Below are 13,857 nucleotides of genomic sequence, written 5' to 3' on the forward strand. Positions count from 1 at the left end.
TACTCTGTTTCTGTGTGTTAGCCAATTAAACTAATTGATTTACTTGCACGTGATAGTAGGTTATTGTTTATTTATTTAACTGGGCAAGTCCGTTAAGAACAAATTCTTATTTTACAATGACTGTCTACCCCGGCCAAACCCTCCCCTAACCTGCTCTATGGGACTCCCGATCACTGCCGGTTGTGATACCGGGGTCGGGCCTGTCGTGACGCCTCGAGCACTGAGATGCAGTGCCTTAGACCACTGAGACAAATTGTAGCTGGTCCCATCAGATAACCTTCCACACATTAGTCCGATGCGAACCTCACCAGAAGTCAGTGATTATTTCCTGGAACAAGTTCTGCATCAGCCAATTATAAATGTTGACGTAGATTGAGGTGAACAAACACAAGCATAAGAGCGACCTTAAAGTCAAACACTCATTATTTTCCTACAGATGGCAGTATTGCAGTAACCGTGTTAGTTATTTTTTTAAAGTTGAGCACGAGTCCGGACTCAAACCCACATTGGCGAGCATCCACACTCGAGGAAAGTTTATCGTTTATCTTCTAAAGCAGGGCCGGTCCTAGCTTTTGGGGATTTGGTTGGGGGGCCCACCACCCCACGGCAAAACATTTTGTGTCCTTTGACGGCAGAGAGAATTTCAGTTTTAAAGTTGCTGTATTTCTACACATTTTGCCATGGGGTTCAGGCCGCTTATGCCTTGGACCGGCCCTGTTCTACAATACACCTGTCAATCAACTAATCAACGCATCCTACTGCACGTGGTAGGCCTATTAATAAGGTGGTAACACAAGACCATTCACTGCTTTCAGGGTGTGTTCATAGTTATAGAGACAACTGAAAGTAAGAAGCTAGATATTATGCTTACACTAATTGGGTGAAGAGGAAGTGCAGGCTAAACCCTGTAAATGAAGATTACCAATACATTTTATGAGTAGTTTCTTGTCCCTGTTGGTGACTGACACACAGGCTACTGGCACTGCTACATAAATCATCGTTGCTACTATTGGCTATATTACATAGAATTGAAGACTTACATTTACAATGTTTTAGATGCATTTTTATAATCTACTTTTTCACGTATGCGTTATTTGAGCCGAGGGCCCACAGTGGAGCGCTTTTTCCATAAATTAAATCCTTGCCCAGAGGAGGATTCGAACTCGCAGCCATCGTACCTTGCCGTCTCTGGGTTTACTGTCTTAGTGGATTACACCACCAATTAGTGATGGCAGTAAGGGTAAATAGACACTGGCGTTGCCTATCAACTTCGCTGGATGAGGTTGTCAAATGGAGTGATTTCAAATGGAGAAAAAAAAAGCCTGCAAATCTGGATATGGAGTATGTGATAGAGCAGTAATGAGTCAACCCAATACTCCGGCAAAGTGGAACTCAAGGATTCTGGACTGTTGCATTGATAGGAGAGTCTGTTTGTGTGGTACCTTCTGTTCAATGTGCCTAGCCTGTCAGATGGCTGAGAGGTATGGTGAATGCTTCTGTCTCCCCCTGCTGCCAACAACTATGATGATGATGCGCACATCAATGAGAGAGAGATACAACATCCCGGGCAGCTTAATTGATGACTGGGCAGTGTACATGTTCTGTGGGCCCTGTGCTCTATGTCAGATGGCAAGAGAGATGAAACACCAGCTGTGTTGAGATTGAAAGGCAATCAATCCATTTGAGTTTTGGGGGTCTGTGCATACCTAATAAAAGAAGAAGAAAAACATTGATGGATTTATATTACATACAGTATCTGATGAATTCCAATTGAATAAGTCATGCATAGAATTTAGAATTGTAAGTCGCTCTGGATAAGAGCGTCTGCTAAATGACTTAAATGTAAATGTAATGTAAATGTAAATTACAACTATTTGACAAGACCACGAGCATCTTCAACCTTTTTTAAAACGATGAATGAATATTAACTTACATGTTGTACAACCTACATCTTTATTGCTGAACATTGTCTAACATTACTACTAACAGCTAGTAGCCTTGTCAAGGATGCATCAATGCAAGATTGGCATATGTTGTTACAGACCAACGAAACAAAAGGCAACCTTGAATTTGTTGGTTTAAAATATCCCTCTGGTGTCCAGTGTTAAGAAATACAATTTGTTGGTGGATATAAAGTCTAAGATCTTTGATAGGCTGATGTGGAATTTTGTTCCAGGAAATAATCAGTCATCTGGTGAGGTTAATATAGGGCTAACATGTACCAGGTTATCTGATGGGACCAGCTACAATGCAGCGTTCTATCACGTGCAAGTAAATTGACATTTTTAACTGGCTGATGCACATTTTGTGACAGAGCAACTGTTTGAATTTAATGTTAGTGTCTAATGTTCACAAGTATGGCCCATCCATCATTAAAGTGTGTGTTTATCTGTGTGTATGTACCTGAGGGAGTGTATGTTTGTGTAATCTGTATTACAACTCTCTTCCAGGAGGAGGAGGGTCCAGAGGTGCTGCTGGTGAAGGAGGAGGGGTGTGAGGAGGTTCTGGGGAACATGGTCATGGAGGACAACCAGACTACACCTCCTCCTGAACCCACAGAGGAACCAGCTGAGCAGCACAGGACCACACACAGTCTCACTGAGGTGAGCACACTAAACTACTGTCTGAATGGTATTAGTTCGGGGCCTGTATCCACAAAGCCTCTCAGAGTAGAAGTACTGATCTAGGATCCGTTTAGCCTTTTAGATCATAATGAATAAGATCATATGGAAAGATCCTAGATCAGCACTCCTACTCTGAGACTCTTTGTGGATACGGGCCAAGGTCTTCATACATGTTGTCTTAAGTGTGGGACCATGCCTTTGAATTATCAAACCATTAAAGAGTGACTAGTAATCAAATCAACTAACATGTTTGCATAATACTCATAGCAATCCCTCATTATCCAATCAGAAGATGCTCCATTGCAGGGTGCTCATATCAGATTTCTTGATCCAACATCCTCTCACTCTGTACCTCTTACAGTCAGTAGACATGGAGGATGGGAAGCCTGATCTGCTGCTGGTCAAAGAGGAGACAATAGAAGACGAACCAGAGCGTATTGATCTGCTGAGTGGACTAAAGTTGGGGGAGCAAGGTAAGAGAGAAATACATATAGCCTCCATACAGTAAAAGATGTTCAATAGGAATAGTGATGCGCCTGGCTTTTTTATTTTTCTTCATTCATTAAATCAAATCAATATAACTATAACGTATGAACTTGACTCAAAAAAACCTCCATATGTAGAGTTCTCTGCCATGTTCGTAAAGTCAAACCTCTTCCTGCAGGTGGTTGGCTGGAGGTTAACAGAGGAGACTGGGCGGCCATCTTGGATTCCCAGAACCAGACGGTTGCAGCCAAGGGCCCAGGGGACAATGTCACTGAGCAGGACAGGACTAGAGGCAACAGAGTGGAGGTCAGTGGATGGGACAGCGTCCTCAACTCTGGGCTGGGGAACAACACTGTTAAGCACAACCAGAAACAGACAGTCGAACACAAAACAACAACCAAACTTAGTCTCCATGACAACAGACTGGCTGAGACCAGGGCGAGGTGTAGATTTGGTATGTGGCGAGAGAGAACAGACACAGACTCGGCTAGCGATGCTCCGTCCTGCTCCTATAGTTGTGATTCAGAGAGACTGATGGCGCCTCAGGTTAACCCCCTAACAGATGCGGTCTTCAGCCTGCCTTCTATAGGATCTATCAACTGGAACATGGACCCTGAAACAACACAGATGCTCCCTGGCCTTCATCCTCCTCACACTCTCATAATGTTAAACCAAACCTCAGACAATGCCAGTTCCTCAACACTAAATGGCTACACAAGCCCATTGACAAATGACAGTAGTAGTAACGCTATGAGCAGATCCAGTAGTAAAGAGAAGCGCTTCCCGTGTTCATTCTGTGGGAAAGCCTTCAGTTTCCCCAAACAGGTGGAGATCCACCAGAGGATGCACACAGGGGAGAAACCTTTTGGCTGCCACCTTTGCCGGGCTAGTTTCTCCCATTCGTCCAACCTGAAGAGGCATCAGAGAGTCCACACAGGGGAGAAACCCTACAGCTGTCCCCAGTGTGAGAAGAGGTTCTCACGCCAGCACGATCTCAAGATGCACCTGAAGGTCCACACTTGAGAGAGTCCGTTCAACTGCACGCACTGCGGAAAAAGGTTCTCAGAGAGGAGCAACCTCAGGATACACCAGCAGAAAATGCACATGACCCATGAATAGTGTATACCCACTGGGTACACCACGTCATTTCAACATATAGAACTGGTTAATATTTGGTAGATACATTGATCAATGAGATTCCAATCTATTTTCACCTACTCAAAATGACAGCTAATAGGTTGTTGAATTCCCAATGTGTTATCACAGATTTCAACCAAGAAAAATTTAAACCAAATTCCAATGGAAAAATCTGTCAGATTTTTTGGTTTAGTTGTCACTTTTTGTGTTATCACTGAGCTTTCAACCATAGGAATACAATGTCAGATATTGTTATTTATATACAACTGAATGTGTTATGACTGTGATTGATCTAATAGCACTACCAAATTCCCACTATTTTTGGACAACTTAAGATGTTGTCCACCGCTTTCAGCCAAGTGTGTAACATCCTAAGTTGTCTGATAAGTGGTGGAAAATGTTGCATTATTGAGTCAGTACACATGCTTATGTACATGCACATGCAGTACCATTTTAAAGCTAGTTAAGGAGGAAAATTATGCCTTTGCAGCCTGATTGGGGGACGCTTTATGTACGAGCCGGTCTACAGGGGAAACGAGTGTATTACCGGGAATGCACATCAATCCTAGACAATAGTGCAGATCTAGTGGCCACTATAGGCTGGCTGTCCTGTAGTGGTGCACTATAGTGGTGCAATTGCCATCATACTTGAGAAGACACTGGTGATCTCATAAAACAACTATCTTAACTTGAAATTGGTGATGACTATTCGGATATCTCTCTTAGCAACATAGATGTTGTTTCAGCAATAAGGCATGAGAGCCCGGGAATTATCCTGTGATAACTCCCAACTAAGGGCTGTTCTTATGCCCAAGGTGAAGCGAAGGGCTGTGGAAACAGCCCTTAGGAGGGAGTTATCACACAATAATTCACAGGTTCTCATGCCTAATTTCTTTCATAAAACATTTGTCAACATATACATACAGTTGAAGTTGGTAGTTTACATACACTTAGGTTGGAGTCATTAAAACTCGTTTTTCAACCACTCCACAAATTTCTTGTTAACAAACTATAGTTTTGGCAAGTCGGATAGGACATCTACTTTGTGCATGACGAAGTACTTTTTCCAACAATTGTTTACAGATTATTTCACTTACAATGAATTATATCACAATTCCAGTGGGTCAGAAGTTTATATACACTAAGTTGACTGTGCCTTTAAACAGCTGGGAAAATTCCAGAAAATGTCATTGCTTTAGAAGCTTCTGATAGGCTAATTGACATTATTTGAGTCATCAATTGGAGGTGTACCTGTGGATGTATTTCAAGGCCTACCTTCAAACTCAGTGCCTCTTTGCTTGACATCATGGGAAAATCAAAAGAAATCAGCCAAGACCTCAGAAAAAAATTTGGAGACCTCCACAAGTCTGGTTCATCCTTGGGAGATCAGCAAGGAAGAAGCCACTGCTCCAAAATTACCATTAAAAAAGCCAGGCTATGGTTTGCAACTGCACATGGGGATAACGATCGTAATTTTTGGAGAAATGTCCTCTGGTCTGATGAAATACAACTGTTGTGTCATAATGACCATTGTTATGTTTGGAGTTTAAAGGGGAGGCTTGCAAGCCGAGGAACACCATCCCAACCACGAAGCACGGCGGTGGCACCATCATATTGTGGGGGTGCTTTGCTGCAGGAGGGATTGGTGCACTTCACAAAATAGATGGCATCATGAGGCATGAACTTTATTTGGATATATTGAAGCAACATCTCAAGACATCAGTCAGGAGGTTAAAGCTTGGGAGGCAAATGGGTCTTCCAAATGGACAATGACGCCAAGCATACTTCCAAAGTTGTGTCAAAAAGAAGAAAGTCAAATACCTCAGGAAAAAAAGTCTGGTTCATCCTTGGGAGCAATTTCCAAACGCCTGAAGGTACAACGTTCATCTGTACAAACAATAGTACGCAAGTATAAATACCATGGAACCAAGCAGCCATCATACCACTCAGGAAGTAGACGTGTTCTGTCTCCTAGAGATGAACTTACTTTGGTGCGAAAAGTGCAAATCAATCCCAGAACAACAGCAAAGGACCTTGTGAAGATGCTGGAGGAAACGGGTACAAAAGTATCTTTATCCACAGTAAAACGAGTCCTATATCGACATAACCTGAAAGGCCACTCAACAAAAAAGAAGCCACTGCTCCAAAACCGGCATAAAAAAGCCAGACTACGGTTTGCAACTGCACATGGGGAGAGAGATCGTACTTTTTGGAGAAATGTTCTCTGGTCAAAAAAATAGAACTGTTTGGCCATAATGACCATCGTTATGTTTGGAGGAAAAAGGGGGAGGCTTGCAGGCCGAAGAACACCATCCCAACTGTGAAGCATGGGGGTGGCAGAATCATGCTGTGGGGCTGCTTTGCTGCAGGAGGGACTGGTGCACTTCACAACATAGATGGCATGATGAGGCAGGAAAATGATGTGGATATATTATAGTAACATCAAGACCTCAGTCAGGAAGTTAAAGCTTGGTCGCAAATAGGTCTTCCAAATGGACAACGACCCCAAGCATACTACCAAAGTGGATTCAAAATGGCCAAGGACAACAAAGTCAAGGTATTAGAGTGGCCATCACAAAGCCCTGACCTCAATCCTATAGAAAATTTGTGGGCAGAACTGAAAAAGCGTGTGTGAGCAAAGAGGCCTACAAACCTGACCCAATTACACCAGCTCTGTCAGGAGGAATGGGCTAAAATTCACCCAACTTATTGTGGGAAGCTTGTGGAAGGCTACCCAAAATGTTTGACCCAAGTTAAACAATTTAAAGGCAATGCTACCGAATACTAATTGAGTGTATGGGAATTTCTGACCCACTGGGAATGTGATGAAAGAAATAAAAGCTGAAATAAATCACTCTACTATTATTCTGACATTTCACATTCTTAAAATAAAGTGGTGATCGTAACTGACTAAGACAGGGAATTTTTACTAGTAATAGTCAATGATGAATATCAAGCTAAGGAGGGCTGAGCTTGTAGATAGATTAACTCTAGTAGTAGGTGCTGCCCAGACTATTGTTTAAAAATGTTTTTCTTATAGTGGATATTACGTTGAAGATGACTTTGTTTCAAAGGTAAAAATAAAAACAATTATACATTCATGACTTGTTTCAAATCCAATGTATTTTCCACGTAGCTTCCATGTCACAATACTTTGACAAATTATGTTGAAACAACGTTGAATTAACCAGTTTGTGCCCAGTGGGTAGTGATGTGTAATATAGTACTAGTTCGTTTTTTGTAGTTCATTCTGTTGGTGTTGGACGTAGCTGGGAACTGGATGAACAGAGGAAAGAATGAGTATATTGAGGCAGAGTAGATGTGATGGTGTCTGTCACTTTTCATCACTTTAGCATTGTCCCATTTTAGGTGTTTTAGACAATCATAGTGCCTTAATTCATGTTTATTTGACATGAAGCTGTGTGTAATGTTGAACCTTTTCCAAAGTATTCTCAAATTAATTTGATCAAAGCGAGGTTACCATACCGTAAGAAGTTATTCTACTTGTCATGTATCGTTTTGTGCAATCATAAAAATGATTCTAATGCCATTTTGTTTAAAAGAAATACTAAATTGACTCTGCTGACTAACTTGGTTATTTTGTATCATTTGCAGACTGTTTGGACTTATGTCTGTCTGTCTCTGTATATTACTCAGCATAAATAGAAAAGTCCCTTTTTCAGGACCCTGTCTTTCAAAGATAATTCATAAAAATCTAAATAATTTCACAGATCTTCATTGTAAAGGGTTTAAACACTGTTTCCCATGCTTGTTCAATGAACCATAAAGAATTAATGAACCTGCACCTGTGGAATGGTCGTTAAGACACTAACAGCTTACAGACCGTAGGCAATTTAAGGTCACAGTTCTGAAAACTTAGGACACTAAAGAGTCCTTCCTACTGACTATGAAAAACACAAAAAGAAAGATGCCCAGGGTCCCTGCTCATCTACGTGAACGTGCCTTAGGCATGCTGCAAAGAGGCATGAGGACTGCAGATGTGGCCTGGGTAATAAATTGCAATGTCCGTTTTGTGAGACGCCTAAGACAGCGCTACAGGGAGACAGGATGGACAGCTGATCGCCCTCGCAGACCACGTGTAACAACACCTGCACAGGATCGGCACATCCGAAAATCACACCTGCGGGACCGGTACAGGATGGCAACAACAACTGCCCGAGTTACACCGGGAACGCACAATCCCTCCATCAGTGCTCAGACTTTCTGCAATAGGCTGAGAGAGGCTGGACTGAGGCAGGTAAGGCAGGTCCTCACCAGCCCTCACCGGCAACAACGTCGCCTATGGGTACAAACCTACCATAGCTGGACCTGACAGGACTGGTAAAAAGTGCTCTTCACTGGCAAATCGTGGTTTTGTCTCACCAGGGGTGATGGCCGGATTTGCGTTTTTCGTCGAAGGAATGAGCGTTACACCGAGGCCTGTACTCTGGAGCGGGAGCGATTTAGAGGTGGAGGGTCCATCATGGTCTGGGGCGGTGTGTCACAGCATCATCGGACTGAGCTTGTTGTCATTGCAGGCAATCTCAACGCTGTACGTTACAGGGAAGACATCCTCCTCCCTCGTGGTGCCCTTCCTGTGAGCTTATCCTGACATGACCCTCCAGCATGACAATGCCACCAGCCATACTGCTCGTTCTGTGCGTGATTTCCTACAAGACAGGAATGTCAGTGTTCTGCCATGGCCAGCAAAGAGCTTGGATCTCAATCCCATTGAGCACGTCTGGGACCTGTCTTGGATCGGAGGGTGAGGGCTAGGGCCATTCCCCCCCCCAGAAATGTCTGGGAACTTGCAGGTGCCTTGGTGGAAGAGTGGGGTAACATCTCACAGCAAGAACAGGCAAATCTGGTGCAGTCCATGAGGAGATTCACTGCAGTACTTAATGCAGCTGGTGGCCAGACCAGATACGGACTTTTTTTTATTTTGACCCCCCCTTTGTTCAGGGACACACTGTTCACTTTCTGTTAGTCACATGTTTGTGGAACTTGTTCAGTTTATGTCTGTTAAATCTTGTTATATTCATACAACTATTTACACATGTTAAGTTTGCCGACAAACGCAGTTGACCGTGAGAGGATGTTTATTTTTTTGCTGAGTTATTTATATTTATATAATAAACTCCCAATAGCTCCATATTGTTAGGTTCTTAAATCACAGTGTTAGAGATGGGCTTGACTGTGGTTAACATTTTGTATCTTGCCATGTTTGTGTGGACAGGAAAGAGATTCTTGTATAAATCTTTTTATATGCTCTTCTGAACCATCTTTGTTTACAGTCTCCAGTTCACGAGGACCTACTGATATCTGATGTTACTGGCAGGAGAGACTGGACCTATGAAGCGGCTGGTCACAAACCCTGGCACCAGATCAGGACCATGGATCAGGAACCGTTGCTCTTCCTTTCCGAGTCAGAACCAGGACCCAACCGCGAGGGACAGAGACTCCACTACGTAGAACACAAGCAGTGGACAGGTGGTCTAAGCCACCCCAGTCCTGATGGTCAACAGAGAGACGGAGCTGATAGAGAGAGACCCTCCTGTTCCTATGATACAAACACCACAGTATCTATGATGAACAGAGCAGGTCACCCTGGGCTTCAGCCTTCACAGAGAGTGGTGGGAGACCCCCTTGGTGGTAGTCTAACAGGAAGTCTGTCTTCTCCTTCAGGGTCTCATCTAATGCCTAGTGAATGGGTTCATAGGAGACCTGGGTCTAGCCTTCCTCAGTTACCTCATGGTTTCCCCACGAATACAGACAGAGTCACGATGGGCGTTCACCACGAGAGGTTCCTAGCCTATAACACAGCACACCATACCAACAACACACAAACAATGACTAGAGGTCAAGGAGGGAGCTCAAAGACTAACCACTTGAGTGTGGTGGATCCTGCTTCTACTTCCTCTGGTGTCAATGCGTCACAATGTGGGAAGTCGAGCATTACGACTGACGCCGACAAGCCGTACGCCTGCCCCACATGTGGAAAACGTTTCGCTCATGCGTACTATGTGAAGACTCATCAAACCGTTCACACCAAGGACAAGCCCTTCAAGTGCAAACTATGTTACAAGAGCTTCTCCTTCCTGACTAGCCTTATCAGACATAGGAGTGTCCACAACGGGGAGAAATTGTAGCAGTGTGGCTTGAGATGTAAGCAGGGGATATCCGGGAACTATTCTTTAGCTAAAATATTATAGTTATCATTTGAAGTGTCTTGGGGTAATTGACCACATACCCCTGATTAATCCTTTGTTAACTTGTCATTTGAAACAGGCTTGTGTAAATCTGTTTTTAGAGAGACTGTAAACCTAGGCTAGTTCAAGCACAACTGAATAGTTACCTTACTTAGTAGACGTAATAAAGTCATTATTTTCAACTCTATTCTTGCTAACACTTATTTCTAAAGTCTGGTCTTACCTTGAAATATAGTGATCATGAATAGGAGATTTGATGTATAACGTAATAAGCAGTACCGTATTTCAAAAAAACAGCACGCATAACTTTTTCAATTAACCACACCCTTTGAACTATGACGCCAACCCATAAGATCCTTTTACTTCAGTGTAAACGGAAGTGAACAGTGACCAAGAACATTTTCTACGAAAGCGTTTTTGTTGTTATTTAGACGCTTATTGCCAACCTGGAACTCAAAAAATGACTGCACAACATTACATTAGTTACCTCAGGTAGTGTCTAATTCGCGTTGAAGACAGGACTTGGTTGATAGCTAGCAAGTGTTACCTAAAACTGCTAACAATGGCTAACTGTATGATTTTTCACACTCAAATCGCCTCCATCATGGAGGTACTAGCAAATGCAGCCGTGGCAGACATCTGTAAACTCGTAGACGACGACTATGCAGTGTTTCGTTTGGAAATAACTCAAAGCCAGAAAGAAAACAGGGGATTGCGGAGGAAACTACAGCTACTGGAACTGAAGATGGCGCGGGAGCGCGTCCTCGCTAGTCGTCACAGTAGTGTCAAGATCATCGACCGATATAGAGGAATGGCAAGAGGTACATTTTGATGTTGCCGAGGCTGTCGCCCCGTTCCTCTCTGCACATGTGTTCAGATGTGTGAACCAGAATTGGATCTTGGTCAGTGTTTGGATAGTATGCAATACTTACCCTGTTTACCTCGCCATCTTGCAACAACAACACAAATAGTTTGGGACCAGGCTTCTTGCACTAGGACAAAATATTATATTCTAACCAGATTCTGGATTTACTGCATGTCCTGTTGTCAAACTCAATTAAAATAACATGATGCATGGAACAATAAATGGTATATCAAGAAGTTATAAGAAGTGTTAGCTTACATCCTAGACAGTTTCAATAGTGTACAATATAGCATTGAGCATTGACAGTACCTAATTGAAGCACCTCTTTTCCCCCAATCACTCTCTTAGATGGAGGATCTCTCACTCGAGGCCACAGGAGCTTTGTGAAGCAAGCGGCACATAATGCGTGTAGAGATGACCAACCAATTAATGTTGATGAGGGGAGTGGAACCTCAACCCAGCATGTTATCGTGATCGAGGTTACTGTCTTAGTGTAACATTAGAATTTACAGTACATCAAATGGCTCCCCTTGGCTATTAATTTGCTTACATGTTCACCCTTACATATCTAACATATTGTGAAACTTCCCTGAGATATTGTTATCCAATTAAACTAATTTACTGGTAATAACCTCCTCTCTTCTTGTGTCAGTCTGCAGATGCAGAGGCTGCTGGTCCTGGGGTCAAGATGGAAAGGTCTGAAGGAGAGGAGGACCCACCGAACAGCAGAGACATCCAGACTGGAGTGTCCAATGTAGCCACGGAGGACCTCACCGCCACCGCGCCAAGGACCCGACGCAGAATCACGGAGGTCAGTGGACCGCCGAACGCCGTCCTCAAGTCAGAGACGGACTCAGAGACTTTAACTGAAACACAAAGACTTTTACACACAAGATCTGACCACAGGTCAGACCCAGAGGGGCTGGGGCGACTGGGCTGTCCTCCTGTTCCCAGCTCAGATTATTTACTTTACGATAACCTGAGCTCAAGGGCGGTTCAAGTTCATTCCCATCGAGACTCGAGTGACGTGTTAGAGGCTGGCAGTGATCTGTCTTGTTCTTACACTACAGAGATGGACTCTGGCAACATATCATTGGGTTTAGAGACACAGACTGATCTGTCTAGAGGGGACTGGAACCTGTACAGCAGTAGTGCATACTCTGAAGAGTGCCTAGATAAGAAAGGGGAGGTTATAGTCTTAGATGAGGTGACTGTAAAAGTGGAGGGTGATGTTCCTCTGACATGGAATGTAGACGAGACTCCCTCAGGAGAAGGACACTCACAAGGTAGAGATTTCTTAGATTATAGGGAACGCTTAGAGACAAATCCAAATGTCACGACCCACTCCCCTTTACACACACTCAGGGATCGAGACCCAGTGTCCACGTTGATGGGGCCTACCAATTCACACGGCCGTGTCCTTTTTGATCAGGTATTGAACTCAAACAACAGATCTAGAGCCCAGGCGCAGGGAGAGGGAGCAACATCAAGCAGTAGTAGAGAGAAACGATTCCTCTGCATGTTCTGTAACAAAGGCTTCAGCTGCATCCAGAAGGTGGAAATCCACCAGAGGGTCCACACAGGAGAGAAACCCTTCAGCTGTACACAGTGTCACATGCGCTTCACCCAGGCTGGTGACTTAAAGAGGCACCAGAGGGTCCACACAGGGGAGAAACCATTCAGCTGTACCCAGTGTCAGATGCGCTTCTCCCACTCGTCCAGCCTGAAGAGGCACCAGAGGGTCCACACAAGGGAAAACCCTAAAGGTACCCCCAGTGTAAGAAGAGTTTCACCAACTAGAACAAGCTAAAGATGCATCTGAAGGTCCACACAGGAAAAAGTCTGTTCGCCTATACGGACTGCAGGAAGAGGTTCTCCGAGAGGAGCTACAGAGAGGAGCTACCTCAGGATACACCAGCAGAGAAAACATTCCACTCTATAACATTGAAAGTAACCATTCCACTCAATAGCCTCTGACATTTAGATCAAATCCTGCATTATAGACAAAGATTAATTTTCATTGTCAACAGAAAATATCCACAGGTGCATTTAGAATAGTGAGAGTAACATATGTCAGTGTTGAATTTTCCTGGGTAGAATATTGCATCCAGACATTGTGATATATAAGGCATATTATAAGCCTAAAAAGTCTGTTACATATTGTGTTTGTACTGTGTAGGCTATATTATGTTCATACAGATTGAGACATATTTTAAATGTACATTTTAGTCATTTAGCAGGCACTCTTATCCACAGTGAATTACAGTTAATGCATTCATTTTAAGAAAGCTGGGCTAAACAACCACGTAACACAGTCGTAGCAAGTACATTTCCTTAAATAAAGTACTAAGCAGCAAAGTCAGTGCTAGTAGGAAGACTCATTCTTTTTTTGGAAGGGACTCTGCTGTTCTAGCTTCAGGGGGAAGCTGGTTCCATCCAGCTTTGACTGGTCTGAGCAAGAGCAGACCACTTGTAAGGGTGGGACGTTGAAGAGACCAGAGGTGGCAGAATGGAGTGCTTCGATTGGGGTGTAGGA

General features: G+C 43.5%; 2 protein-coding genes across 6 annotated transcripts in view; both read left to right on the forward strand.

Moving 5' to 3' along the window:
• Positions 1 to 13,857, forward strand: part of LOC118361893 (zinc finger protein 79-like) — a 190,887-nt gene that overhangs the window by 7,127 nt on the left and 169,903 nt on the right. For 2 of the 5 annotated variants that reach the window (XM_052485257.1, XM_052485258.1), the window contains exon 5: positions 2,451 to 2,501. In XM_052485257.1, the coding sequence (XP_052341217.1) occupies positions 2,451 to 2,501 (51 nt within the window). Of the gene's footprint in view, positions 1 to 2,450; positions 2,604 to 2,985; positions 3,098 to 3,288; positions 3,417 to 9,541; positions 10,644 to 11,066; positions 11,210 to 11,669; positions 11,801 to 13,857 lie in introns of those variants that run through there. The other 3 variants (XM_052485254.1, XM_052485255.1, XM_052485253.1) reach the window with 3 other exon arrangements.
• LOC118361973 (oocyte zinc finger protein XlCOF8.4-like) lies at positions 3,423 to 9,516 on the forward strand. Its single transcript, XM_035742212.2, has one exon. The coding sequence runs from the start codon at positions 3,567 to 3,569 to the stop codon at positions 4,131 to 4,133; it is 567 nt and encodes a 188-aa protein (XP_035598105.1). The 5' UTR covers positions 3,423 to 3,566; the 3' UTR covers positions 4,134 to 9,516.

This window comes from Oncorhynchus keta, chromosome 29, assembly GCF_023373465.1.
Source record: "Oncorhynchus keta strain PuntledgeMale-10-30-2019 chromosome 29, Oket_V2, whole genome shotgun sequence".
In the NCBI taxonomy this organism is placed as follows: domain Eukaryota; kingdom Metazoa; phylum Chordata; class Actinopteri; order Salmoniformes; family Salmonidae; genus Oncorhynchus; species Oncorhynchus keta.

Coding starts and splice junctions, on each gene's coding strand:
- LOC118361973 (XM_035742212.2), top strand. CDS start 3,567: ATGTGGCGAGAGAGAACAGACACAGACTCGGCTAGCGATGCTCCGTCC.